Source organism: Macrotis lagotis, chromosome 5 (assembly GCF_037893015.1).
Source record: "Macrotis lagotis isolate mMagLag1 chromosome 5, bilby.v1.9.chrom.fasta, whole genome shotgun sequence".
NCBI classification, from domain to species: domain Eukaryota; kingdom Metazoa; phylum Chordata; class Mammalia; order Peramelemorphia; family Peramelidae; genus Macrotis; species Macrotis lagotis.
This window is the reverse complement of record NC_133662.1, coordinates 252,631,668-252,658,451: the sequence shown is the minus strand read 5'-3', so window position 1 is coordinate 252,658,451 and position 26,784 is coordinate 252,631,668. Positions and strand designations below refer to the sequence as shown.

The 26,784-nt window shown below is 44.3% G+C and overlaps 1 protein-coding gene across 8 annotated transcripts in view; it reads left to right on the top strand.

Annotated features, from left to right (window-relative positions):
- GTF2IRD1 (GTF2I repeat domain containing 1) overlaps nucleotides 1-26,784 on the top strand; it is a 234,448-nt gene that overhangs the window by 110,546 nt on the left and 97,118 nt on the right. For 7 of the 8 annotated variants that reach the window (XM_074189369.1, XM_074189367.1, XM_074189373.1 and 4 more), the window contains 5 exons: nucleotides 212-516; nucleotides 4,597-4,686; nucleotides 6,945-7,028; nucleotides 16,678-16,861; nucleotides 26,383-26,408. In XM_074189369.1, coding sequence (XP_074045470.1) covers nucleotides 212-516; nucleotides 4,597-4,686; nucleotides 6,945-7,028; nucleotides 16,678-16,861; nucleotides 26,383-26,408 — 689 coding nt within the window. The remainder of the gene's footprint in view (nucleotides 1-211; nucleotides 517-4,596; nucleotides 4,687-6,944; nucleotides 7,029-16,677; nucleotides 16,862-26,382; nucleotides 26,409-26,784) is intronic. The other variant, XM_074189368.1, reaches the window with a different exon arrangement.

The window sequence follows — 26,784 nt, the reverse complement described above, 5'->3', positions numbered from 1 at the left end:
TTAGACTTGTTAGAGACCCCAGTGGTAAAGCAATTTTCCCAGGGCTCCACAGGATGTATCGGAGATAGAACACAAACCCGAGTCTGCCTGGCTCTCCTTCCTCTGTGCTCCAAAGTGTTATATGTGAAATTGCTTAAAAGAAATTCCTCATCAACATGAGGCATCAACCCCCCACCTTCCTCACCACCTCTCATTTCTTCCCCCAAACCAGGCCACAAGATGACAATGGACGGGACTCAAAGTCCAATGTGGAGCTAAACTGCGTCTCTCTGTTGCCTAAGGGGCCTCGGGACTCTGGCCTCAATGCCCAGGCTCCCAAGTCTACTTCCCAGGACCCATCAGCCTCCTCAGCGGCCATGACCAACTTCTTGTATAATGTCTCCCTACCCAACCATGTCGCCATGGACCTCAAGCAGGAAGGCCCGACCAGCCTGCCCAGCGCCACCGACCTCCTCTTGGCTCGCTCTGGTGGAGAGCCCAAGACTCCAGGTGCCCAGGACTTCCCTGACTGCTGTGGTAATGCTATTATCTAGCCATTCCCCCAGAAGACAAAGATGGGTGGGAGTGGAGGTGGTGCATCAGCTATCAGGATCCTGAAGAGGAGCCGCCCTGAGACTGGAACAGATAAGATGCTAGCTTTAATAATAATAACAATAACAACAATAATAATAATGTTTGCAAAGTGTTTTATTTATTGTATCTCATTAAAATCTTTTTAAAGGGGTAGCTAGGTGACACAGGAGATAGAGCAGTGCACCAACCCTGGAGTCGGGAGGACCTGAGTTCAAATCAACCGCAGTCACTTAATAATTACTTAGCTGTGTGACCTTGGGCAAGTCATATAACCCCATCATCTTGCAAAAAAACTAAAAACTAAAACTAAAAAAAAAAAAATAGCATCATAGATCCAGTGTGTAAGGAACTTTTAAGGATATGTAGTCTGATATCATTTTGCAGAAATTTGGTCCAGAGACTTTAAATGACTTGTCTAAAGTCATCTACTGGCTTTCTCCCTTCTGCATACAAAAATACCAAGATCTCCCTTTGATTTGATCTGACCATTCCTGTTTGCTGCTAGTCCAAGATTCCTCTTTTCTTTCATAGGTAAGCTTCTAGAGAAAGCCATCTACATTCAGTACCTCCACTTGCTGTCCTTTCACTCCTAAACCATCTGCAATCAAGCTTCTGACTTCATTACTCAACTGGAATTGCTCTCTCCAAAATTGCCCTTGATTTCCTAATTGCCAAATTGGGTGACCTTTTCTCAGTTGTGATCCTCCATGACCTCTGTGCAGTATTTGGTATTGCTGATCACCTTCTCCTCCTGGGGGATACTGCTCTCTCCTGGTTTCCCTCTTTTCAATCCATTTCTCATTCCCTTTGCTAGTTCTTCATTCCCCAAGAATGGCCTGTGTTCTCATTATGTTCTCTCAATTGATGATCTCATCAATGCTTATATGTTCAATTATCATCTCTAAGAAGATAATCCCAAGAGCTGTTCCTCCGATCCTAATCCTTCTACTGACCTTGTGGCTTACTTCTACCTGTTGAACATCTCAAGCTGGATGCCCCAGAGATATTTCAAACTCAACACAGCCAAAGCAGAACTCATTATTTCCCCCTTGAACCCTTTCCCCTTCTAACCCTCCCCTTCACTGTTCTGGATATCACTAGGCTCCCACTCACCTAGGCTTGCTTCTTGAGTTTCATCCTAAATTCTTCAGTCTTACTCACCCCAGACATTCAGTCTGGTGCCACATCTACCTTCCCAATAGCTCTTGTAGATAGATAGATAGATAGATAGATAGATAGATAGATAGATAGATAGATAGATAGATGCCACATCTACCTTCCCAATAGCTCTTGTAGATAGATAGATAGATAGATAGATAGATAGATAGATAGATAGATGATAGATAGATAGATAGATAGATAGATAGATAGATAGGTGCCACATCTACCTTCCCAATAGCTCTTGTAGATAGATAGATAGATAGATAGATAGACAGATAGATAGAGTTTTATGTATATATATATATAGAGAGAGAAATAGATATATATAGATACAGATATAGATATAGATATAGAAGTAGATGTAGATGTAGATAAAGATACAGATACAGATTAGATGTAGATGTAGATAGATATAGGTATAGATTAGATATAGATATAGATCATTGTCTCCCCTCATACCCTAACCCTAGTCTGGTTCTCATTCCTTGCATGTTCTCTTGAAAACGTCTTCACAGAGCAGCTAGGTGGCACAGTGAATAGAGCGCCAACCCTGAAGTCAGGAGGACCTGAGTTCAAATGTGGCCTCAGACACTTAAAATTACTGAAAAAAAAAAAAGATCTTCTCATTGGTCTCCCTCACTCCAATCTGTCCTCCTCCAAGTGGCCAACATGATTTTCTAAAGCTCGGATCTATGTCACCTGTCCCCAACTCCATGACTCCGGAAGGCTCACTGTTATCTCCAGAATCAAATGTCAAGCCTTCTGTTTGCCACTTTAAAGCCCCATGTAACCTGACCACTTCCTTCTGAGACTCGTCACTCCCATGTTTTCCATAATCCAGCCATCCTGGCCTACTTAGAAGACCTTGAACATGACCCCCATGCTTTTTCTCTGGCTCTCCCTCACACCTGCTCCCTCACCTCCACCTTTCACTTCACTTTATTTCCTTTAAGACTTGACTCAGATGCCTTCTGCCTTCTGTAAGAGTTTTTCCCAGTGTCCTTTCTCATCTACACTATATATCTTGGATATAGCTGGTTGTTTGTGTGTGTTCTCCCCCATTAGATGGTGAGATGCTTAAGAGAAAGGACAACATTTACCATTCTTTGGGACCCCCAGTAGGCACTTAACAAATACTTAGTGATTGACTGATAGGTCAAAGTTTGAAAGGAGTTGCTTAATGAAGACTCCATGGAGGTCATAGAAGACAATGAGTCAGGGGACCTTCTGGCTGCTCTGTGACTTGAAATCAGTCTTCCTCCATGGGTCTCATTTTCCTCATCTGTAAAATTGGGCCAGAAGATCTCAAAGTTCCTTTCAGGTCCTGTTCAATGATTCCAATGGAAGGAACTCTGTCTGAGAATCTGGCATCCTGGACTCTCATTCTACCCCCTTTACAAGTGTGCTGAGTGATACTGATCCTTGGTTTCTCATTCTAAAAAATGAGATGGTTTCTAAGGTCTCATCCAGCCCTGGCTGTCTCTTATGGAGGAGAGAAACAGCTTCCAAGTCCGAGAATTTTTTACTATGTTCCTTCTGTGTGTCCAGCCTTTTGTTGGGCAGAGGACTGGAAGGAAGGGAGCATGACAAAAAGGAGAATATGCGTCTCCTTTCCCCAAAGGAGTTCCCAATTTAATTAGGACTCAACCACATGAAAGAAATCAATAATAAAAAATAATCAATGGATTTTCTGTTCAATTTAACAAACATTAAACACCTACTGTATGCCTAATGTATGTATGCACTGTGGTAAGAACTGAGGAATGCCACATAGAAGATTGGTCTTAGATATTCTAATGGGGTGGGGGGACCTATGGGACCACATATACAGATGAATAAACACCCATAAGCAATTTCAGACTTATGGGAAAAACAAAAGCATCTGAGAGGAAAAGGAAAATCCCCTTGAAGAAAATGGTACCTGAGACAGGAGTGTGCATCTGGCATGAAGTACAGCCTAAGCAAAGGTCCAGAAGTGTTAGTTAACATTATATAACAAAAAAGCATCCCTTTGCTAATGAGAATGAAGAGTTGGCTAGGATGAAGAGTTGCCTTGAGGAAAAATAAAGGGAAACCAATTTGGTAAAATAGATTGGAGGCAGATTAATAAAGGACTTTAAATGCCAAAGAGAGGAATTTGTGATTTGTTTTACGAGCAATAGGGAGCCAACGCAGGGAAGTGACATGATCACACCTACAATTTAGTAGTATCAGTAGGATGCCTTGTGGAGGAGGATTAGAGAGAGAAAAAACTGGAGACAAGATGACAAGAACTATAGAGTTGGACAATTTTAAATTTCCTTCCTTCCCTCTTAGAGACCATAGACCAAAGTAGTCACAAAAAACTTCCTGGATGAGGCAAGCCTGGGATGATGGGAAAGATTCAGATCATCAGGGAGCAATCAGGGATGGAGCTGAGGGTTTAATCCCCAAGATACTAGGGATTTGGAGGGGTGGGAGATGACTCCTTTCTTTCCTGTGTGATCCTGGGATCACTACCTGAGGACAACCCTCTTCTTTTATCACATGCTTTCAGGTCAAGGATATTAGTTTCTGTTTGCTTTTTTTTCCCCATGCTAAGTGGCCCAGTGGATAAAGCACTGTGCCTGGAGGCAGGAAGACCTGTGTTCAAAACCAGTCTCAGATATTTAACTAGATATGACCCTGGACAAGTCATTTAATCTCTTTATCCCTGAGTTTCCTCAACTATAAAATAGAAATAATGACACCTACTTTCCAAGATGGTTGTGAGGACCAAATGAGACACTTAGGATGGTGCCTACTACATAGTTGGCATTTAAATACTTTTTTCTTTCTTTTCTTCCCCCCTCCCCATATCCCTTTGTAATTCCCCCTGTCTAGGACAGAAATCATCAGTTTCCGGTGGGCCACTCATCCAAAATGTTCACGCGTCGAAACGGATCCTCTTCTCCATTGTCCATGATAAAACAGGTAGGATGGAGTCTGGGGTCCATGAGCCAGCTGAGCAGGGGCCTGGATGAGAGAGTGGGGACCTTGACCCAGGCCCCAGGAGGGCTCCTGACTGCTATTCCCTGGCTTGTGTGAGTGGACAGACCAAGACTGAGGAGAAAAATGCCAAAATAGAGGACATCTCCTCCAGACAAACTACTCCTACAACATCAGATGTACATAGAAAATTTGGAGGAGGAAGAGGATGGAGGGAATAGCTAACGCAGACCTAGATTCCAGTTCCAGGGTCAATACTCACTTGCTGTGTGGCTTGGGCTAGTCATGTCTTTCCTTTGGGCTCAGTTTTCCAGATCTAGGTTTATGAACCTATAATCCCTTTACTGGGACATAAATAAGAATTAAATTGAGCTGTAGCAGGCCTAGACAGAGACTGGAGGAGGCTTACCAGACTAGGATGCTGCTATAGAGCTGTTTGGGGGTGAGGGTGGCCATCCGACAGGGAAGGGTTGACTCAAGTCTCCTCCCAACCAGTCAGTTCTATGGACCTAGAACCTCACTGAAATATCCTCAGTGAATCCTACCAGCCATAGTGAGAGATGTTGTCTTCCATCTTTGTATCTCTTTGGGGAGGGGGGTTCCAATCCCCAATCCTCTTCTCAGTCCTTGCCCTGCCCAACTTGTGTCAGTATGGTGGCACATCAGAAGAGTCAGCTTCTGACTGAAGAGAAGTGAGACAGAACTGCATCTTCTTCCTTTCTGTGAAGAATTGGGGAATAATGGGGATAATGTCACAGACCTCATCTGAAGTGGTCCCCGTGTCTCTTGGTTTGGTTAACTGGTTTTCTTTGTTACAAGAGGAGGCTCATGGGGCGGCTAGGTGGCTCAGTGGATAAAGCACCAGCCCTGGAGTCAGGAGTACCTGGGTTCAAATCCGGTCTTAGACACTTGATAATTACCTAGCTGTGTGGCCTTGGGCAAGCCACTTAACCCCATTGCCTTGCAAAAAAAAAAAGAGGAGGCTCACTTATGGGTTGAAAAGTGAGGAATGGATCTCTAAAAATGGTGAAAAAATGAAAGGCATCGATAAAACTGGTTTAGCAAGAAAGGACAGAATGAACTCAGTACTATTTTGGAGAGGGTCATTTTTTGACCCTCCCATAGGAAACCACCCCACCTCAGGACTTCACTACCACAGACTCAACCTTATATTTTCAAAGCACCATACAAACAAAAAGATTCCGCCTTAATCCCTGCCCTGAGGCCCCTGGTCTAGTCTAGAGAGACCTCCTTACCATGTGACATATGACCAAGTAAAAGCATTAAGATTGATATTAGCTGAAGGAAAGTTATCATATGAGGTCCCATAATAGAAAGCATGACCTTAAAGGAGCATAGAAATGATGGCTATTATGATTATTATCATCATTTGACTTGGGGTTAGGTTAAGTGGCCTTGTCATTGAAGGGTGAGGCAAGCCATGGAAGGAGTTCTCTCTCAGCTCAAGAATCATTGAGACTCCAGAACTGGGATTTCAAGAATCCAGCAGTGACTGGGCTAAATATAGGCCTGCTGGCCATTACAAGAAGGTGGAGATGATAATGTGAGTAGGCAGAGGGGCATGGGAAGAGAAGGACAACTGAGCAGCTTGGCACATTGGAAAGAACACTCACTGACCCTTGACTTAGAAGTTGGGTTTTAGATGCTGCCTTTGATTCTTTCTATATGTGTGATCTTGGGCCTCCATTTCTTCATAAAATGAATGGGTTGGCTGGGGTTCCATCCAATTATACACCTGTGATCCTCTAACCCCAATTGTAGGGAGATCCCTAATAATCTCAGTTTTCCTCATCTGTAAAATGACATCGGATCAAATAGCTCCTGGGGTCCAGCCCAAGATCTTGGATTCTCTTGATAGCCTATCAACACTGCCATATATATCACAGTCCTCTAGGAGGTCAGTGCATGGCTGATTGGTCACTTGGACTCATCTGAGTCTATGTCCTTGGCATAGTTGCCAGGAAAGGATAGATAAAGGGAGGGTGGGGCAATAAGTCAATGGAGACCCCAACGAGAATAGAAAGCCCTAATTAGGAAAGGAAAGAAGCATCTTAGATGAAATGGGGGGGGGGTTGGGGGGGCATGTTGGGTTGATGGAGGTTGGCAGAGCCCAGGGTCTGCATCCCTTCACACATAGCATTGCCTGTTGGATGGGGGGATGGGGGAATGCAGGCCAGGCACCATATGGACACATCTTATTTCTGATTTTTTTGTTTTGATAGAGAAATGGGACAGTTTTATAAAAGAAACCGAAGACATCAACACCCTGAGGGAGTGTGTGCAGATCCTGTTTAACAGCAGATATGGTGAGTGGGAGTTGAAATCCCATTATGCAAACGCAGGCCCGTGTTTTGCATATCATTAAGCTGCAATCATTTTTGTTCCCTAACACAGCAGCAGGAGCCATATGTTGGAGCACCCCACTCTTTCTACACGGCTGCCATCACGGCTCCGACTCTCACCACGTCTCGGGAAGGTTATGTCAATATTTCCCTTCCAGATCCTGCAGGCAAAGGGATTGAGAACTGGGGCCCAAAAGTGGCTGGGGGGCTTCAGGAGGGGGTAGATGGGGCAGGCCTTCATGGGTTAAGGAACTAGGGCTGAGGGGATGATACCTTCTTAGTGCCCAGGATAGAAAGAGGAAGCTCCAGGGGCCCAGGTGGCCCAAGAGAGCTGGCTCTGGCATCCGTCCCACTGGCTTCTCCCATTGGCACATCCTTGAAAACTGACATTTTTACGGACTTTGTGGATTACTTCCTTGGCCAACGGGGAAATTCTATACTGGATTTCCTCATCTGCAAAATGAGGCCAATAATCCTACTCGTACAACCTGCCTTGTGGGATGGTTTTGAAGAAAATCTTGCTATTGGAATCGAAGTTATCATTCTTGTTCTCCTACTTTCCCCAGCATGAGGGGTATAGGACCGGGAACTGGGTAAAGATTGGACCTGTGATTTATCGGTTTAGCCAATTCTCTGCCAGATCTCTGCAAATTATCTTCTTAGAGAACTGCCTGGGGCTCTGACTAGTGATGGGACTTTCCAGTAGTCCTACCCATGCAAGTTGTGACTTGAACCCAGATCTTTTTGGCCCAGACACCAACTCTCTTCCCACTGTCCCTACCACACAGACACTTCCTTGTGACTTTGTACAACCCCTTTCACTTTTCTAGTGCTCAGTGTCTTTAGCCGTCAAATGGAAATAATAGTTCTAGCCCCGCCTACCTTAAAAGATCTCCATAAGGGAAAATGAGATCAAATATGTTAAGTACCTGGCAAGCCATAACGTATTAGATAAATGTGAATTATTTTTATGCTATAAATGTGAGTGATCGAGATGATGATGAAAGCATCAATGGAAGACTAGCCCATGAGCCAGGAAAGCCTGAGTCCAAGAGGACCAGAGGAAAGGTTGGGAATCTAGAGGGTGTGTCCTGGTCTGCCTTGGATCTTTTGATCCTTTTCTCAGAATCTTGGTTCTAAATGTGTAGGATTACAAAGGAAAACAATTAACTGGAATACAATGATGAAAATATTTTTACACCCTCCCCCCCATTAAGAGTATAAGATCCGTAATTTGATATTCCAATCCCTCCAACAATTCAGTTCAATAAACATTTACCAAGCCCTTCCATGAATAGGTATGATAATTAAAGAGCTGGATTTGGATCAGGGAGACCTGCTGTGGGACCCATTGACTCTGTGACCTTTGGAAGGTCCCAGCATCTCTCAGTCCTCCCAGATCTTAGAGGACTCAAGAAGACTTCAGTTGCAAAGAATATATATTGGTAGAGCAAGTCTTCTCAGTAGGAAATGCCTTTACCAATGAAAATAGTCAACAAAAAGTCAACAAAGAAAAGTGCTGAAATGCAAAGATCAAAATAGAAATCTCACAGCTTCCTAGATCTTCCTGTGTGCCAGAGGTGACAGTGGCCCTCCGTGGAGTTCATCAGCATGAAAAGAGTGAATGAGTTGAAAAGCATCTATTAATAGTCTAAGAGTTGGGGGATGCACAGAGAAAAGCCAAGTAGTCCCCAATCTCTAAGAGCTCACACTCTGAAAGAGGATTCAGCTTTAGTGGAAATAGGGAGACCTAGTCAACTTGAGGGTGCAACTGCAGGGAGAATGGCAAAGCCCAATGATCCACCATCTTCCTGAAAGATAATGGTTGGGGACTCCCTTATGAAGTTGTATCTTCAGACACTACCACAGCAACTGGCAGACAGTAGGTATTTCTTCCAAGCTCCTAAAGCCAGAAAAGACTTTCAGACTTGTCTAACCTAATTCCCTCATTTTACAGTTGAGGAAACTGAGGCAAACAGAGGTGAAGTAACATACCTAAAATCACAAAAGAAGTAAATGGGAGAGCCAGCATTTAAACTCATTTCACCACCTCCTTGCTTCAAATCCAACCTCAGACACTTAGGAGTTGTGTGACCTCGGACAAGCCACTTAATCTTTGTTTATCTTAGTTTCTTCACCTATAAGATGGTAATAATAATGACCTCCGTCCCCCACAGTTGTTGTAAGGATCATATGAATTAATATTTGTAATAAAGTGCTTAGGACATTGCCTGGCACATTATAATTGCCTTATAAATACTATATCCTCCTCATCATCATTATTTTTATTGTTATCAGATTAGACTAGACGCTTAAATTTAGGAGGAAGGTGTCATAGACCCTTTGGCCACCCAGTGATGTCAACAGACCCCTTCTCAGAATCATGTTTTCAAATGTCTAAAATTAAAGTTTAACCAAGGAGACCAATTACACTGAAATAGGGAAATTATAATAATAAAAAATCAGATCCTGGGCCCCAGATTGAGAACCCATGAGTTCTTTTGTTATGTCTATAGTGGCTCTCCTACTAGATGGCCTTGTACAGACTAGAGAAGAGAAGGCAGAGTCTCTGCCCATAGAAGATTACAGTCCAGCAATCAGATGTGGAGTGATTAAGTAAAAATCCAGCCAGTGTAGACAGTCAGGGGTGATCAGGGAAGGCTGCATGGAGGAGGTGGAAAGAAAACTGGGAAGTCAGGTGAGATCTGGAGTTGAGGTCAGGATAATTGGTTCTATCACTTAATTCCTGTGTAACCTGGGTCCAGTGTCACTTCTCTGGACCTCAGTTTCTTCATCTGTAAAATGAGGGTAATTGGTCTAGTTAGCTTCTAAGAACTCAAAATCTATTTTCTGTGATCATTCATTTCCTCTTTCTGAGTCTCAGTTTCCCCATCTGTAAAATGAGTGGGTCTGACTAGATGGCCTCTGTTCCTTCTGGTCTTGATCTGTGATTTTATGATCCTAAATCCTATGACCACTCGGGACCTTGCTTTCTTTGCCTGTAATATGAGGAGGTTGGACAAAATGCCCCCACCACTTCCTTCTATCTTTAAATCTCTGATCTTCTCTCCTGGCTTGCAAAGGATTAATAGGCTTTGGTGAAAGGGTGAACAGGGCTAAGGGATGGTCCAAGGAGAGAAGAAGAGGGAAAAAGTAAGAGGAAGAGGGAGCAGGAATCCGCAGCTTGTGTAGAGCTCAGTCTGTGGAAGAGAGAGTCAGGAGGCCCATCTGGCAGGATTATGTAGGCTGGTGGTGATGGGCAGCGATGGTCAGGGTTCTCACACTTCCTCCAACCTCCCTAATTCACCCTGTCTTTGTGAGGGAGTTGATTCCCGTCATCTGTGATTACATCTTGGGGCTACTTCCAAACATCTGGGAGCAATCAATTAGTACATTGGTGCAGGAATAGCACTAGCTGCTGGGGATGAAAAGAGAAAAAGACAGACCCTAGCCTTCAGGAGCTCCTAGTCTAACCCAGAATCGGCCCTCCTTCCATTAAGCCAGAGCTGACTGTCTTCCTTATGCTCTATTTCTCAGTTTAGGTGTCTTATCCTCCCCCCTCCCCATCCCCATTTAGGCAGCTAGGTGGCTCAGTGAACAAAGCATTGGGAATGGAATCAGGAGGACCAGAGTTCGAATCCAGCCTCAGACACTTACTAGCTGTGTGACCCTGGACAAGTCACTTAGCCTTGTTTGCCTTAGAGGCAGCCAGTAGACAGAATGTTGGGGCTAGAGTCAGGAGAACCTGAGTGGTCTCAAATATGTGTTAGCTGTGTGACCCTAGGCAAGTCATTTAACCTCTGTTTTCCTTAATCTACTGGAAAAGGAAATAACAAACCACTCCAGAATCTTTGCCAAGAAAACCCCATAGGGTCTTGAACAACAGCCCCCCCCCCATTAGATAGAAAACGATTTCTTGTCTTTAAAACCCCAACATGGCAGCACAGTGCTGCCGTGATCTAGGGCTGGGCTAGAGTTTGTCCAGGTCACTGATGAAGCCCCTGCTAAGGAAACTCCTACTACCCATACAGGTTGTTGTCTTCTCTGAAGCTTCCATCACTGAGCCGGTGTGCGTAAAAGGTAGCACTCGAATCCAGGTCTTCCTGCCTTGGACTGATTCACTCTCCCCGTTGCCTGTGTATCGAGGAAAGTTATTCAAACTTGTTTAACAGGGCGGCTAGGTGGCACAGTGGATAAAGCACCGGCCCTGGAGTCAGGAGTACCTGAGTTCAAATCCGGCCTCAGACACTTAATCATTAACCCACTTTGCCTTGCAAAAAACCTAAAAAAAACAAAAAAACTTGTTTAATAGGACAATCTTCCAAAGGAGCAAACCCAATGACTCTAAAATTTACATGTTAATTAATTATACACTTAAAAACAAAAAATAGATTTCACATCATACAGTTTTGTTATTTTGACAGATAAGTTTTGTTTTGCCATTGCTTAGATTTTACCCTATAAATTTTTCTCTCCCCTCTCCCAGATCCACCCTCTATGACAAAGCATTTTAAAAAATAAAAAGATAAGAATAAATTCATAATTTTATGTAAATTCTCCATTTCTACTCAATAGCTCAAAGTGCTCATTTTATTTGGTGTTTGTTAACATCAGATTAATCAAATGTGTTTTTTTAAACATTTCCATCCTGGAGGGCCTTGAATGCCAGACTGAAAAGTTGGGACTTTTGCTCGACAGGGACCTAGTATAATAATCTTGGTCAGGTTTAGGTGATATTTTGGTCTGCAGCCTCCATGGGTCAGTTTCTCTCTCTCTCTCTCTCTCTCTCTCTCTCTCTCTCTCTCTCTCTCACTCTTTTGGGCCCCAGGTGGGATGATGCTGGGCTCCTCAAAGCTGTGCCAGGAAAGCATAAATTCTGCAACTTCTTTCCCTGTTAAAAAGGCTTTGAATAGAATCCAAGTAAGAAACCGTATCTGATTTCTGAAGCCCAGGCTGGCTGCCCGCTGAGAGGTTAATCGACAGTGGGCTGGCCAATAGGTGATGGATGCTTAGGTCCAGGCAGCCTAGGCAACAAAGAGAAAGGCAAAATGGCCTTGTGTCCTGTGTGGCCTGCCCTCTTCTGTCTCCTCCGCGGTAGTGACCCAACAGCCAGAAGACGAGGTGAACGATCCCCAGACTCCCATCATTTTTTTAGAATATCAATAAACATAGATTTAACTGGTGATTATAAGAGCACCTTCCCCCAGTGTCATTGAGAGAGGAACAAATAAGATAATATTGACAGAGCTCTTTGCAAAACCTTAAAGCAGCATATACATTTGAGCTATTGAGGCTCTTTTAGATGGTCTTCTCAAAGGCATCTGCTGCCATCTTAGCATCCCTATCAGAACCCAGTGGAAAAAGAATTCTCCTTCTATAGGAGGCTCCCACTGCACTGGTGGATCGGGTCATAGAATGTTGCAGAGCTTCTCCAGTTGGATCCAAATTCACCGATACACAAAGATAATACACAGTCCTGTCATTGTTGGATGCCATTGGTTGGACAATTTCACATCACTGGCCCATTTTTTACTCAGACAGTCACTGCAGGAGAACAATAATTCAGACTGAGCCAGAGGAGAATCTTAGGCTCAAGGACCTAGAGCCAGAAGGGTCACGTGGTCCAAACCTTCATTTTACAGAGGGAAAACTGAGGTCTAGAGATAAAGGGATTTGTCCGAGGTCATACGAGTAAGATCATCGAATTGAAAGGGACCTCAGGGGTCATCTTAGCCAAACTCTTCATTTCATTGTTGAGACCTAGAGGGTTGAAGCAACTCATCCAAGATCACACAAGTAAGTAAGTGGCAGAACTGGATATTAAATCTAGGTTTAAAACTGTTTTAGAATCCTGGTTCTAGCCACTGTACCACAGGGCTGGGGTCCATTTCAGAAACTGTACAGTGCTTTGAAAGAAGGCATCTAGGTGGTGTGATGGATAGCATGCTGGGTCTGGAGTCAGGAAGACCCAAGTTCAGATCCAGCTTCAGACCCTTTCCAGCTATATGACCTTGGGCAAGTCACTCAACATTTGCCTCAGTTTCTCAACTGTAAAATAGAGATCCTAACCTGTCTCCCAAGATTGTTTTGAGGATCAAATGAGATAATATTTGTAAAGCGTTCAGTACAGTGAGTGTCACAGACAGTTGGAGCTTCTTCCTGAAATGAAGGTATCTTTTTAAACAATATATTTGTCTGGCAGTATGATACAGCCAGATTGTGGCCATAATCTCTGAAGAACTAAAGTTATTCATTACTCAATTATCACTGGAGAGATGTGGGGGGAATAGATAGGTTGCACCCTATCATCAATAAATAATTTTACCCAGAAATGCCCTGTAAAAGATGGTCAGTGGGATAGACAGGTGGACAGGGAAGGGAGGCGACCAGCCACAGAGCTGAAGGAGCACATGGATTAGCTCTAGGTTATGGCTCCTTTGGGATGTATCCAGGTAATGCCAGGAGATCTAGGGGAAGACCCCTGAGTGGGTGATTGGGATCCCCTGAGGAGGACTCACAGGAAGACATAGATGTGTCCTTCAGGGCTATAGCTTGGACACAGGCCAGACCATTGGAGGGAATGACCATCATAACAAAAACATCTTGCCACCCATTGAAGGGGCGGTCCCTACAGGGCAGTTGCCGAATTAAGGTGTATATAGCACCAGCACTGGGAGGTCAGCAATCCAAGGAGGGTCATCCATTCCCCATCTTTTTCTCTTCTTTTTTTTTTTAGTTTTTTTTTTTTTTTGCAAGGCAAATGGGGTTAAGTGGCTTGCCCAAGGCCACACAGCTAGGTCATTGCTAAGTGCCTGAGGTCAGATTTGAACCCAGGTCCTCCTGACTCCAGGGCTGGTGCTTTATCCACTGCGCCACCTAGCCGCCCCTCCCCATCTTTTTTTTTTTTTACCAGTTCAAGCTCCCAGTCAGGCTACCATGCCCCCCACCCCAGCTCCTAAAGGACAGAGAAAATCAAAAGGACCAGAAACCCTTGTGAAGACTTGGGGCTGGCCTCTATAGAAGAGGGAGCTGAGTGGGCCCAGCAAAGTTACATGACTTGCCTAGAATCTCAGAACTTCTAAGTTCCTGAGCCAAGATTCAAGTCAGAGGGTTCTTGGCTCCAAGAGTCTGACTTTTTCCATTGCATTGCACTGTCCCTTCATTGTCAGCCCAGGAGCCCCCGAGGCATGATAGGGAATGTGTGAGGGAATGATAAAAATGGAATAACTGTATTGAGAACCCAAGATGGATAGAGCCTTTTTTTTTGGTAAGACAGTCAGGCTAAGTGACTTGCCCAAGGTCACATGACCGGTTCATGTTGAATGTCTGAGGCTGGATTTGGACTCAGGGTTGGCACTCTATCCACCGGGCCACCTAGCTACCCCAAGAAAGTGGAAGAACTGGCAAAAGTTGGTGAGTGATTGGATGGAAAAGGAGAGGAAAGAATAAAATAGCGCTCTGGGGTTTCAAACCTCATGACTACCATCTCTGAATATTCTTGCTCCAAAGAAGGATTCCGGCACCAAAGTGCATCATTCCCCTTGCCCACTCCACAGAGAGTGTGTGAGAGGAACAGTGAAGTGAGGGCTGGGCAAATGAATAGAGAGCAAGATATAGGAGGTGATAGGAAGGAGAGCTCCTAAGCTGATGCTTTGCACAGATCTGAGGGCTGATGCTGCCCATTCCCAAAGAAGGGAAGAAAGACCTGGCTTGAGCAATCTGGTTGACTTTCCAGGGACCAGATCTTCAGTGGCCTGCACAGACAGAGCCTTTCTGGCATTCTCTCCACAGTCCTCCAAATCTCTGGAATGACAAATACACCAGATCCATTTTTTCAATTTCAGAATAAAAACCTCCAAAAGGCCAACATAGAAATGATTTTAGAGGATTTCATATCTGCTGTGTTCATCTCATTGTTGGGGATTATCCCCTCATCCTCCCCTAGTGCCCATTGACTTTCTTTGATTTCTCTAGTGTCAGTCTCCTTAACCTTTTGGGGGAATTCCCAATCCTTAACCAGTCCGGGGAAACCAATGGAACTGCTCGCAGAATGGTTTAAATGCATAGTTACTGAAATTCAGTTGTATATGTGTGTATGTGTATGGATCTGTCTCATTACACACTATATAAATGTGAGTGTTTACATATCTGTATCATATATGTGAAATATTATACATGGGGCAGCTAGTACAGTAGATAGAGCACTGGACTTAGAGTCAGGAAGAGACTCATCTTCATGAGCTCAAATCTGGCCTGATATACTTACTAGCTGAGTGATCCTAGACAAGTCACTTCACCGTTTGCCTCAGTTTCTTCATTCAAAAAATGAACTGGAGAAGGAAATGGCAAATCACTCCAGTATTTCTGTCAAGAAAACTCTAAATGGGATCACCAAGAATAAGACATAACTGAAAAAGAATCATATAGGACAAATAAAAAATTATGTAAAATATATATGTAAATTAGTGTGTATATTGAATATACATATATCTATGTGTAGAATCCTATATAACACATGATATATATATATATATATGTGTGTGTGTGTGTATTCACATACTATATGTTATATATATATATATTTTTATAATTTTCTGAAAGGTTCATGGTCCCCAGGTTAAGAGTCCTTGCTAGGTAACTGAGAGTTGACTTGTGAATAGGCTGGCCCTGTGGACCCAGGAAGGGCTCCTTTACCCTGGCACTGATCTTCAACCCCTAACACAGAAGTCCAGCCCCACAGCTTCCCAGGTTCTTTTTATCTTCTCTGCCCTTTAGGAACTGGTGGGGGGCCATGGCACCCTGACTGGGAGCCTGAGTGGTTAAAAAAGATAGAGAAAAGGAACAAATGCAGACCCTAAGGGAGCTCTTAAGACTGGCTTACTTGAGCCTAGAGAACTGACCCTAGGGTCTGTCTTGGTGTATGCAAATAGATGCAAATTAGATGCAAATTCATGTGTCACTGGCGTGTCCCCAATTCCATTTGAGGAGCCTTGGGGAAAATTGGAGCACAAAACTGCGGCATGGCTAATGAGGCCCCCGTGGGTCCCCAGAGGAGGAGGAGGAGGAGAGCTGGTGGCCCTTTTTTCCCTCCAGAACATTCCGGCCCAGGCTGGGGAAGGAAGCAGGGAACTCTTCTCTTGATCAGTCCTAGCTGGGGCCTGCTGCCATCCTCAGGGACATGTCCTCAATCCTGTCTGAAGAAGGATTCGGAGTCGAGAGATCGGAGAGTGCGCTGGTGGCGGTGGCAAACAGCTACCCCCCCTTAATGGGCTAGCTGGGGAGAAACGAGGAGTGAATTAATGAATGAAGGCCCCAGTTACGCTTCTGTCAGTTAGGCTAATCATTTGTTAATTTATGTTCCTGAGCCTTGATTACAGGTGTCCGGACAGGAGGATGGTAATCAAGCCTGGGTCCTTGGTATAAGGAATTGGGGAACTTCTAGTTGTTTATGGGCCCCCAAATTTTCTATTAGAAAACAGACCTCAACGAGGTGATTCAGTGTCTCTGTTAATGGGACCCCGCCCAATTCTCTTTCTCTGGTCCGTGGTTCGATGGAACGGCAGGTCCCTGAAGGCAGGCACACTATTAATTGTTACCTCTGTTCCCCTTTCAGCCGAAGCCCTGGGCTTGGACCACATGGTCCCCGTCCCCTACAGGAAGATTGCTTGTGACCCCGAAGCTGTGGAGATTGTGGGCATCCCGGACAAGATCCCCTTCAAACGGCCCTGTACTTATGGCGTTCCTAAGCTGAAGAGGATTCTGGAGGAGAGACACAGCATCCATTTTGTTATCAAAAGGTACAAAGCTTGCCAGGGATCCCATGGTCTGGGGTAGGGAGCCATAGGCAGGAATTAGCTATTTTTTTTTAATTCTCTATGAAAAGGACCTGAAAGGTAATATCCTGGTACAATAGGATGAGGGTTGAATTTAGCCAAGATTTGAATCTTGGTTCAACTCTTTGCTTTGTGTGACTTTAGATGAATCTCTCTCTGGATCTCTTTTCTCAGCTGCAAAATGGTGGTGTCAGACTAGGGCTCTGCCAGTTCCTATGTGATGTCATGAAGCAACTTGGGTTCTCCAAGGCTTCAATAGCAGAACTGGCAATAAATACCAAGTCTTATCCAAGACTGGTCCAGGTCACCAGGAAAGGCCATGGGCAGGTTGAATGCTGGGGGAGGAGAATCTTTAATTGGGACTTCCAGCCTCTTTTTAAAAAATTTTTATTTATTTAAGGCAATGGGGTTAAGTGACTTGTCCAAGGTCACACAGCTAGGTATGAAGTGTCTGAGATCAGATTTGAGCTCAGGTTCTCCTGACCTCAGGGCTGGTGCTCTATCCACTGTGCTACCTAGCTAACCCCTAACTGTGATGTCCAAATCTAAAGTCCAGAGGGGCTGTGATCAATAGTCAATGGGGAGGTAGTTCAGATTAAAGTCATTTCAGAACCTTGAAGGAATCAGAGACCTCTGCCAGGGTCAGCAAACTGGAAATAAGAGCTGTGTAAGGGTATGACCAGTCCAGATAATAGAGCTCCAGACCTAGAGTCCAGAAGATCTGAGTTTAAATCTGGCCTCAGACACTTACTAGCTGAGTGACCCTGGGTTAGTCACCTTCACCCTATTGGCTTTAGATTCTTCGTCTGTCAGATGAGCTGGAGAAGGTAGCAAACCAGTCCAGGATCTTTGCCAAGAAAACCCCCAAATGGGGGCATGGAGAATAATTCATGACTGGCAACAACTGAACAACAATTGGCACAATAAATAGTGCAGGGAACTTGGAGTCAGGAAGACCTGAGTTCACATCCAGTCTCAGACACTTACCAACCGGGTGACCCTGGACAAGTCTCTTCACCCTGTTTGTTCCAGTTTCCTCATCCATAAAATGAGAATAATAGCAACACCTCCTCCCTCCCAGGGTTGTTCTGAGGGTCAGATGAGCTAATCACTGTAAAAGTACTTAGCAGATCATAGGTGCAGGATAAATGTTTTCTGTTATTATCTCCCCTGTCAGTTCTACTCAGTGAAGATTTATCAGCTGGTCTCTCGGAAGATGTCTCTGATAAAATGAAATCATGTTTGTAAAATGTTTGGTACACTTTGGTCATATAAATGTTCATTTCCTTCCTCTATGGGATGTAGGGTTAAGAGCCTCCAGAATGTGATCCCTGATCTTGTGCTAACAAAGAGGGTGACCTTGGACAAGCCATTGCCCATCTCTCTTAAATGAAGGGGTTGGGGGGGCGGCTAGGTGGTGCAGTGGATAGAGCACCGGCCCTGGAGTCAGGAGTACCTGAGTTCAAATCCAGTCTCAGACACTTAATAATGACCTAGCTGTGTGGCCTTGGGCAAGCCACTTAACCCCACTGCCTTGCGAAAACCTAAATAAATAAATATAAATTAAGGGGTTGGACTAAATGATTTCCAAGGTCCCTATCACTGACCTTCCATGAATTGATGATTCTGTAGTGTTAACTGATGTGTGATTCAACTCAAAGAATAATGATTTTGGAATTCAGGGTACCTGGGTTTAAATCTCACCTCTGATTCTGATTTTGGACAAAGTTACTAGGTCTCGGTTTCCTTATCTGTAAAATGGGGAGGAAGGTGGTTTCAATGATCACTCATATCCAACCACATGAAACAAGGCTTGGACAGTTACTGACTGGGAGGGTTTAGTGTTGCACAATAGCCCAAGTCTTGAAAGAGCCTTGGACCCGGGTTTGAGTTTTACCTCTGCTAAATCACTTCCCCCTCTTTAGATCTCAACTTCATTTTCTAGGGATAAACTGTCTGTCTCCTGAAGGTTGGAACAAAGCACTTGTCCATCTTAGAACATTGTACAGATGCAGCTACAAATCCTGTCATGGCGGACTCTTTGAGGCCATGAAGCCTTCTAGGCCCTAATATATCTACCAATTAGCACAGTGTTGAGTATATAATTGGGGCTAAATAAATGTTTGTTGACTGAATTACAGATGTCTTGGAAGGCCAGTCACAGAAATCATAGGATCATAAGCCACAGAGGCTATGGTCCAATCACCCTCTTTTGAAAGGTGAGGAAACCGAGGCTTGAGGAATAGAAGTGAAGTGCCCCAGATTACATAGCTGGTAAGCATCATAGATGGCCAGGACTGTCTCTTCTGGAGGTTACATAGATGGAAAGCATAACTGATGGCCAGGACCTGAGAGATTACATAGATAGTAAGCATCATGGATGGCTGTGACTGTCTACTCTAGAGATTACATAAATGGTAAGCATCATAGATGGCCAGGACTGTCTACTTGAGAGGTTACGTTGAGAGTAAACATCATGGATGGCTGTGCCTCTCTACTCAAGACATTCCATAGATGATAAGCATCATAAATGGCCAGGATTGTCTACTCTAAGGGTTACATAGATGATAAGCATTATAAATGGCCTGGACTGTCTACTCTAGATGATACATAGATGGTAAGCATCATAGATGGCCAGAATTGTCTCCTCCAGAGCTCCAAAGAGCTTCCCCCTCATGCCATAGTGCCTCCCTAATTTGGGGGAGACCCCTCACAGTAGCCTTCCTATATCATGCAGGAAGGCTTCTACACCACACGTGCCTCTAGCTGGCCTGGACTCTTAGACCCAATTTGTGAGGCCTCAGAACGGATTCTGTCCTGATGGCCCTTAATCACTGGGGAAGGGACAATTGTGGCTCCCAGAATTCTCTCACTCTTCTCAGTCACCCTTCACCCTTAGAGACAAAGGTCTCCAAACCTACTTTTTCCCATCTCAGATAGGTTAAGAAAACCCACGGACAAAAACCTCAGTGATTATCTTGGTCAGAGATTCTCAACCTGGGGTTCATGAGCTTGTTTTTAAAAATAGAACACATTTCAATAGAATTTATCCTTCTATGTATTTTATTCTGTGCATTTAAAACATTATTCTGAGAATGGGATCATAGACTTCACCATACTGGCAGAGTTCCACCATCCTAAAAAAGGGTAAGAACCTCTGATTTAAGCTAACCTTTTCAGTCAACTAGCAAGCACTTATTAAATGCCTACTGTGTGCCATACATTGTAGATACAGATAGAAAAGTGAAACAGCCTCTGCCCTCAGAGAGCTTGCACCAGGTGACAGTCTCAGTTAAGTCAAAACAGGATGTATACAAACTAAGCAATGCATTAGGGGATAAGGTACTAAGAACTATTGGAGTTGAGAAAGTCCCCTTTTTATTTATTTTATCATTAAGGAAACTGAGATAAAGAAGGGCTTGGGGAAGGGCTTGGCTTCAAGTCCCAGGACTGATGAGTGGGGAAAACCAAAAGTAGAGTCCAGGCCTTCAATCTCTCAGACCATCTTTCATCCCTTAAATACCTATTGATTCAAAAAGAGGCAAAAGAGAATCTCTGCCCTCAAGGATCTTATAATCTAATGAGAAAAAAAAAAACAAACAAACCCACGTACATTAATCTTTGATGAAGGAGGCCCAGGGAAACCTTGAGAAGGTGGATTTGCACTGAGACTTGGAGAAAGCCAGAGAAGGCAGGAGGTGGAGATGAAGAGCTAGAGCATTCCAGGCAGGAGTTTGGGGACCCATCGCTTGGGAGGTGGTGTTTCTTGTTCTTGGAATAGCCAGGAGGCTGGTGTTACTGGGTGTGCAGAAAGGGGAGCAAAGTAGAAGACCAGAAAGGCAGAAGGTTATAAAAGGGTTTTGAATGATAAGCGGAGTATTTTATATTTGATCCAGGAGGTGATTGGGAGCCATTGAGGTTCATTGAGTGAGGGAGTGGTGGGAATGTATGACGTGGTCAGACACTAAGAAAATCGGTTTAGCAGCTAAATGGAGAAAGGACTGGAAGGGGGAGAGAACTGAGGCAGATAAACCCCTTCCCTAGTAGCTATTGCAATGATCCAGATGTGAGGTTATAGGGCCTGCACAAGGGGCTGGACAGAGATAGGTCTACATTCAAGAGATATTATGAAGGTAAAAATCAACAAACCTTGACAACAGATTAGACATTGGGGTGAGGTATGGTGTGAGAAGCTCTAGGTTGGGAGCCAGAAGGAGGATGGTATTGTCCTCTGCAATAATGGGGAAGATAGAAAAGGCTTGGTCATGGGAAGGGGAAGATGATGAGTTCATCCAGTGGTCTTTCTCAATGAAGAGCCTTCGGATTTCCTGCAGGCTGAGAAGTCTCTGTGTCACCCCAGTCAATAGAAAAGATTACCCCCAGACTATTCCAGAGCTAGAAAGATTTCAATTAGACTTAACAAAGAGCTAAACAAGAAAACTCCCTAAAGATTTTATATTCTTTATTATTTTTTAAAAACTCCTATTTATACTTTCCCTCAAAGGAATGCTTTCTTTTAGGGAGCAGAAACTGGTTTATTCTTTTTGTATCTGGCACATAGGAGGCATAATCGATCCCTATTGATTATTCATTGATTGCATTTGAGCCTTTGGGACCATTTGCTGATGACATTTGTCCTTCGTTCTTGAACAAGATCATATCAGGGAGGTGATACCATGACAAAAGAATTGGATATGAGTGAAGAGGCAGCTGGGCCAGGTCACCAGCCTGACTTTCTCCTCTGGAACCATCTGGGTCCCGTGACCAGATATGAATCAGAACAACTGAAGATGGCCTTGGATACAAGGCAATCAGGGTGAAGTGACTTGCCCAAGGTCACACAGCTATTAAAAGTCTGAGCTCAAATTTGAACTCAGGTCTTCCTGACTCCAGGTCAGGACCTGACTATACTTTGTACCACCAAGTTGCCACTTACTAAATAAAAATGGTATTTTCCATTTAGAATAAGGTCATATAGAAAGGGCCCCTTGAGATCCCATATCCTAAGTCCCCACCTCTTGCAGGTTAGTGATCTGAGACCCATAAACATTGTGAGTATAGACTCATAGAGCTAGTCTGGAAGGGGCCTCAAGTCACTTCACTTGGAGATGAAGTCATTTGCCCAAGGTCATGATCATAGAAAGAAGGGACTTTTAGAAGTGATTTGAGTAAGGGGCTGCTAGGTGGCACAGTGGATAAAGCACCAGCCTTAGAGTCAGGAGTACCTGGGTTCAAATCCAGTCTCAGTCACTTAATAATTACCCAGCTGTGTGGCCTTGGGCAAGCCACTTAACCCCACTTGCCTTGCAAAAAAAAAAAAACCTAAAAAAAAGTGATTTGAATCAATTCCTTCATTTTATAGTTGGGGAAACCAAGACCTAGGGTGGTTAGATGACTTGTCCAAGGTCACACTGCTAGTTTGTGACTAAACCAAGGCTTGAACCTAGATCCTTTGACTCCAAATTCAATACTCCATGGCTTCACACTGCCTTTCAAGTTGGGTCTCATCCTGCCTGGAGGCAGGGGAATGAACTCCATGCATGGTGTGGTATATTAGGGGCTAAACTAGGAAGTAGAAAGACCTCTGTTCAAGATATCAGACACTTACTGCTGGCAAGTCACTTAAACTCTCTGTGCCTCAGTTTCCTTATCCTTAAAATGAGGGGGGATTGGATTTACCTAACAGCCTCTGCTTTGAGCTTCCTTCTGACTGAATCTATGAGCCTGGGATCAGTAAACTGCCCCGGTCATGTGTCCAGTGCCTTTCCTCAGATCCAAGGTTTATCTGCCGCATCTCCAATCCCAGGGCTCACCCACATCCCAGCCCCGGACTGAATTGGCCTTCCTCTCCCACTCCCATTTCCCTCTGTGACAAAGAAGAAAGGGGGGCTTAGGATCTGGCTGTTGTTGGAACCCCCCCTTCCCCCATGCCTGTTGATAAATTAATCAGCCTATAAATAATAGAAAGGCCAGTCCGCGCTGGGAGGCCCTCCATTCTGGGTGGGAGGGAGCTGAGCAGAGTCCTCGGAAAGAAAACCAATTTCTCTTGTGAGTCTCTTCCTAGGTTGGTGCTTTCATATTTAATCGAGTGTCCACAGATGGATGTTGTCAGGGAACAAAGAGGCCCCTGGGCCCCTTGTTGGGAGGAGGGGAGGCCTCCCATGTACAGACAGACAGGGCGGCCACTTTGCTGGATGATCAAAGGCAATCTCTGTCTCCTCCACCCTTTAACTGTCTGTATACGTCCCATTAAATGATTGATTTTGGTCGTCCATTTGGAGCAGCGGGCTGCTATTGGTATCCGAAGCCTCCAAGAGCCCTGGGGTGTGTTCTCCAAGGTCAGTGATGACCAGAGCTTTAGAAGATCACTGGCCTCATAATGGTGTAGTAAAGATGGTTCTGTGCTCAAAGACCCTGGGTTCAAGTCCTGCCTCCATCATTTCCCACCTGGCTGACTTTGCCTCTTTATCTCCCTGGGCTTCTGTTAACTCATTTATAAACTGGGAGGGTTGTCCTTAATGACCCCTAAGGTCCCTTTCAGCCTCCTCATAAGAACCCTGTAGATACTCAGCTCAGAACCAGCCAGGGGACCCCCCCCCCAAAAAAATCCATTTTAACAATGTTGATTACTGCAAGAATTTATATTATTATTAGACCCCTGGAAACAATATTCTTTTGGAAAGAAACTAAGAAGTTTATTGATGAAGGAGTCTCCCAATGAGGAAACACCGTCTACCTGTGTCCTTCTAAAAAGAAGGAATAAGCATTTATTAAATGTTTGCTGTGTGCTTCACTCTCTAAGCACTGATAGTCTAGGGTTCTTTTTTTAAAAAAATTATTTATTTTAAGGCAATGAGGTTAAGGGGCTTGCCCAAGACCACACAGCTAGATAGTTATTAAGTGTCTGAGGCTGGATTGGAACTCAGGGACTCCTGACTCCAGGGCCAGTGCTCTATCCACTGTACCACCTAGCCGTCCCGACAGTCTGGGATTCTTGAAAGAGATTACAGTGGGGTGTATGGACCTAATAATCAGTTATGTGCCTTCCACTTAAGCACCAGGCAGTGTGTTGTAATGTTTAGAGCACCAGACTCAGAGAAAGGAAGACCTGAGTTCAAATCCCACCTCTTACTATCTGTATGACTGGACAAGTCACTTCAGATTTCCTGGCATCAGTTTCTCTATTTGTAAAATGAGAGGATTGGACTTGATGACTTCTGAGGTCTGTCCAGGCTCGATATTCCTGATCCTTTTATCCAGTCTGCCTAAGGTCAGATGGGCTCACCTCAGGGAGACAAGACGGACTTTTCAGCCAGCAACCCTTGAAGACTGTCTCCAAAGCTTGGAAGGGGTGATGAAATCACAGATTCTTCAAGGCTAATGCACACTGCCTCTTTGAGTCATGAGAATCACTGATATTGGAGAGTACTTAAAAGCCTTCCATGTCCAGTATCTTACTTGAGCCTCACAACTGCCCTGAAAGTTAAGGGCTCCATATATCATGATTTTCATTTTACAGTTGAGGAAACTGAGGCAAACAGGATTAGGTGACCCAGCCAGGGTCACATAGCTGGTAATATCTGAGGCTAGATTTGATCTCAAGAAGATGAACCTTCCTGACGCCAACCTGGCACTCTGTGCTATGGCACTGCCGAGTTGCCTTGTGAACCCTCTAAGTATGCCACATCTAAAACTTCTCAGGCTTCCATCTAAGGTACAGCTGGGGACCAAACCCACATCTTTGTCTCTCTCTATCCACATTTGGAAAGTAGGGATAGTGGGAACACAGAGAGTTTTAAGGAATCTAAGAGGTCTCTTCTTTTAGCCCAATCCTTCATTTGACAAGTGAGGAAACTAAGGGCCCCAGTTTACCCAGCATGGCCATATGTGAATTCCTGCTGCCTTACTGGGTTGTTGAGCTCATATTACATAGTAATGTTAATTATTATAAAATTGGCAAGTGTTTGTGACATTTCAAGAACTTTAGAAATGTCTCTTGGGATTATGGCATTACATTTTATCTGCGTCTCTGCAGCCAGAACCTTCTCTTGCGTCCATCCATCCTGCCTGGCCTCCCTCCTCCCTGAGTGGGCCTAGCCCTTGAAAAGCTCTCATTTACTCCTCTTTCCAGGATCCTCCCCATCGCTGATCAACCCTTCACCAAGCCGCACTCATCTTTCTATTCCCCTTCCTCGCCCTTCTCTCCTGGTGGGTCCTGCTCAGGTTAATTCAGTTATGGTCAACAAGTGAGTCCCACTCCTGGGCTAGGGAGGGCTGAAGAAGAGGCTTAAAATCAGCACTTTTTGAGCACTTTTTGTATACCAGAGTCCATACAAAGTGATGGTATTTTCATGGCCATAATGATGGAAGGAGCATTGAACTTGGAATGGGAGAAGTCAAGTTTCCATCATAGCTCCACCACTTCCCAGAATGAAGGAATTTGGGAGTTGGAAGGCACTTTGGTAGTTATTAAGCCCAACCCATACCACCCTACTCCCACCCCCTGCACCACCACAGCTCTGTACTAGAGGTTTAAAACCCAGATTCATATCTGACTCATATGGATCAGGTACAGGGGCCGCTAGGGGCCCCATAGTGCATAGAGTGCCAGGCCTGGAAGCCAGAAAGATGCATCTTCTCAGAGTTCAAATGTGACCCCAGATACTTACTAAATGTGTGACCCTGGGCAAGTCATTTCACTCTATTTGCCTCCGTTTCTTCATCTGTCCAAAGAGCTGAAGAAAGAAATGGCAAAGTTCTCCAATATCTTTGCCAAGAAGACCCCAAATGGGGTCACGACTGAAAAAAATGACTGAAGAATAATAGCAACAATGTATAATCTAAGAAACGGGATCATGGAAAGTCAGACACAACTGAAAATCAACTGAACAGGAGACTTTGGGCAAGTCCCTTGACTGTGTCCCAGTTTCCTCATATGGGGAAAGCAAATATTTATATTATCTCCTCAACAAATTTGCTGCAAAAGACAATAAGCAGCATATAAATGCAGATGATTAGTCATCCTTTTTCCTTTTCTTTTTAAGCCATGGATTCAGATGATAATTGTTTGGTTTTTTTAAAGATTATCAAGTGTTAAGAATCTATGAATTTCCCTCACTCCCCCCCAAATGCCAATAACATTCATTTCTCTAGCTGAGTCTCCAAATTCATTACAAAATAAATTATTCTGAATTGTATGTTCATCTGAGCAACCTGTGGGACCTTTCCCCCAGGCCATTCATGGAGACAATGGTGTAGGCCAGATCCTTAGAATGGATTATAGAGAGAAGCTCTGTAACAAGTGGACCCAAGAAGGAAAAGCTGGCCAAGAGTTGGCATGGTCTTTTCCCCTTAAAGGAGATTGTCTGTGTGTGTGTGTGTGTGTGTCAGGGATGGGGACAGACAGAGAAAGAGAGAAAGAATCCTCAGTGTTCCTGTTGGCCATCACCAAGACCAACCTTCTCTTTTCTTTTCTCTCTCCCCAGGATGTTTGACGAGAGAATCTTTACAGGTGGGTGTTGACACCTTGCTCTAAAGCTAACCCAGGAACACCAAGCCATTGCTGTGACTGGGTAGGGGGCTCCTCTTGGCTCTGCATTCCTGAGTTCCTATTATGCAGAGTACAACAGTCAGAGATGGAATGCTGGGTAAGGGACAGTATGGAAGGGCCTTAAGGTAAGCTCCTTGAGGGCAGGCACTGGTTTTCATTTTTGTCTTTTGCCCCCTGGCTCAGCTTTGACGCATAGTAGCTGTTTGTTGAAATTAATTCAATCCAGGGGCAGACCAGCCCTGGAGTCAGGAGTGCCCGAGTTCAAATTCAGCCTCAGACACTTTATAATGACCTAGCTGTGTGGCCTTGGGCAAGCCACTTAACCCCATTTGCCTTG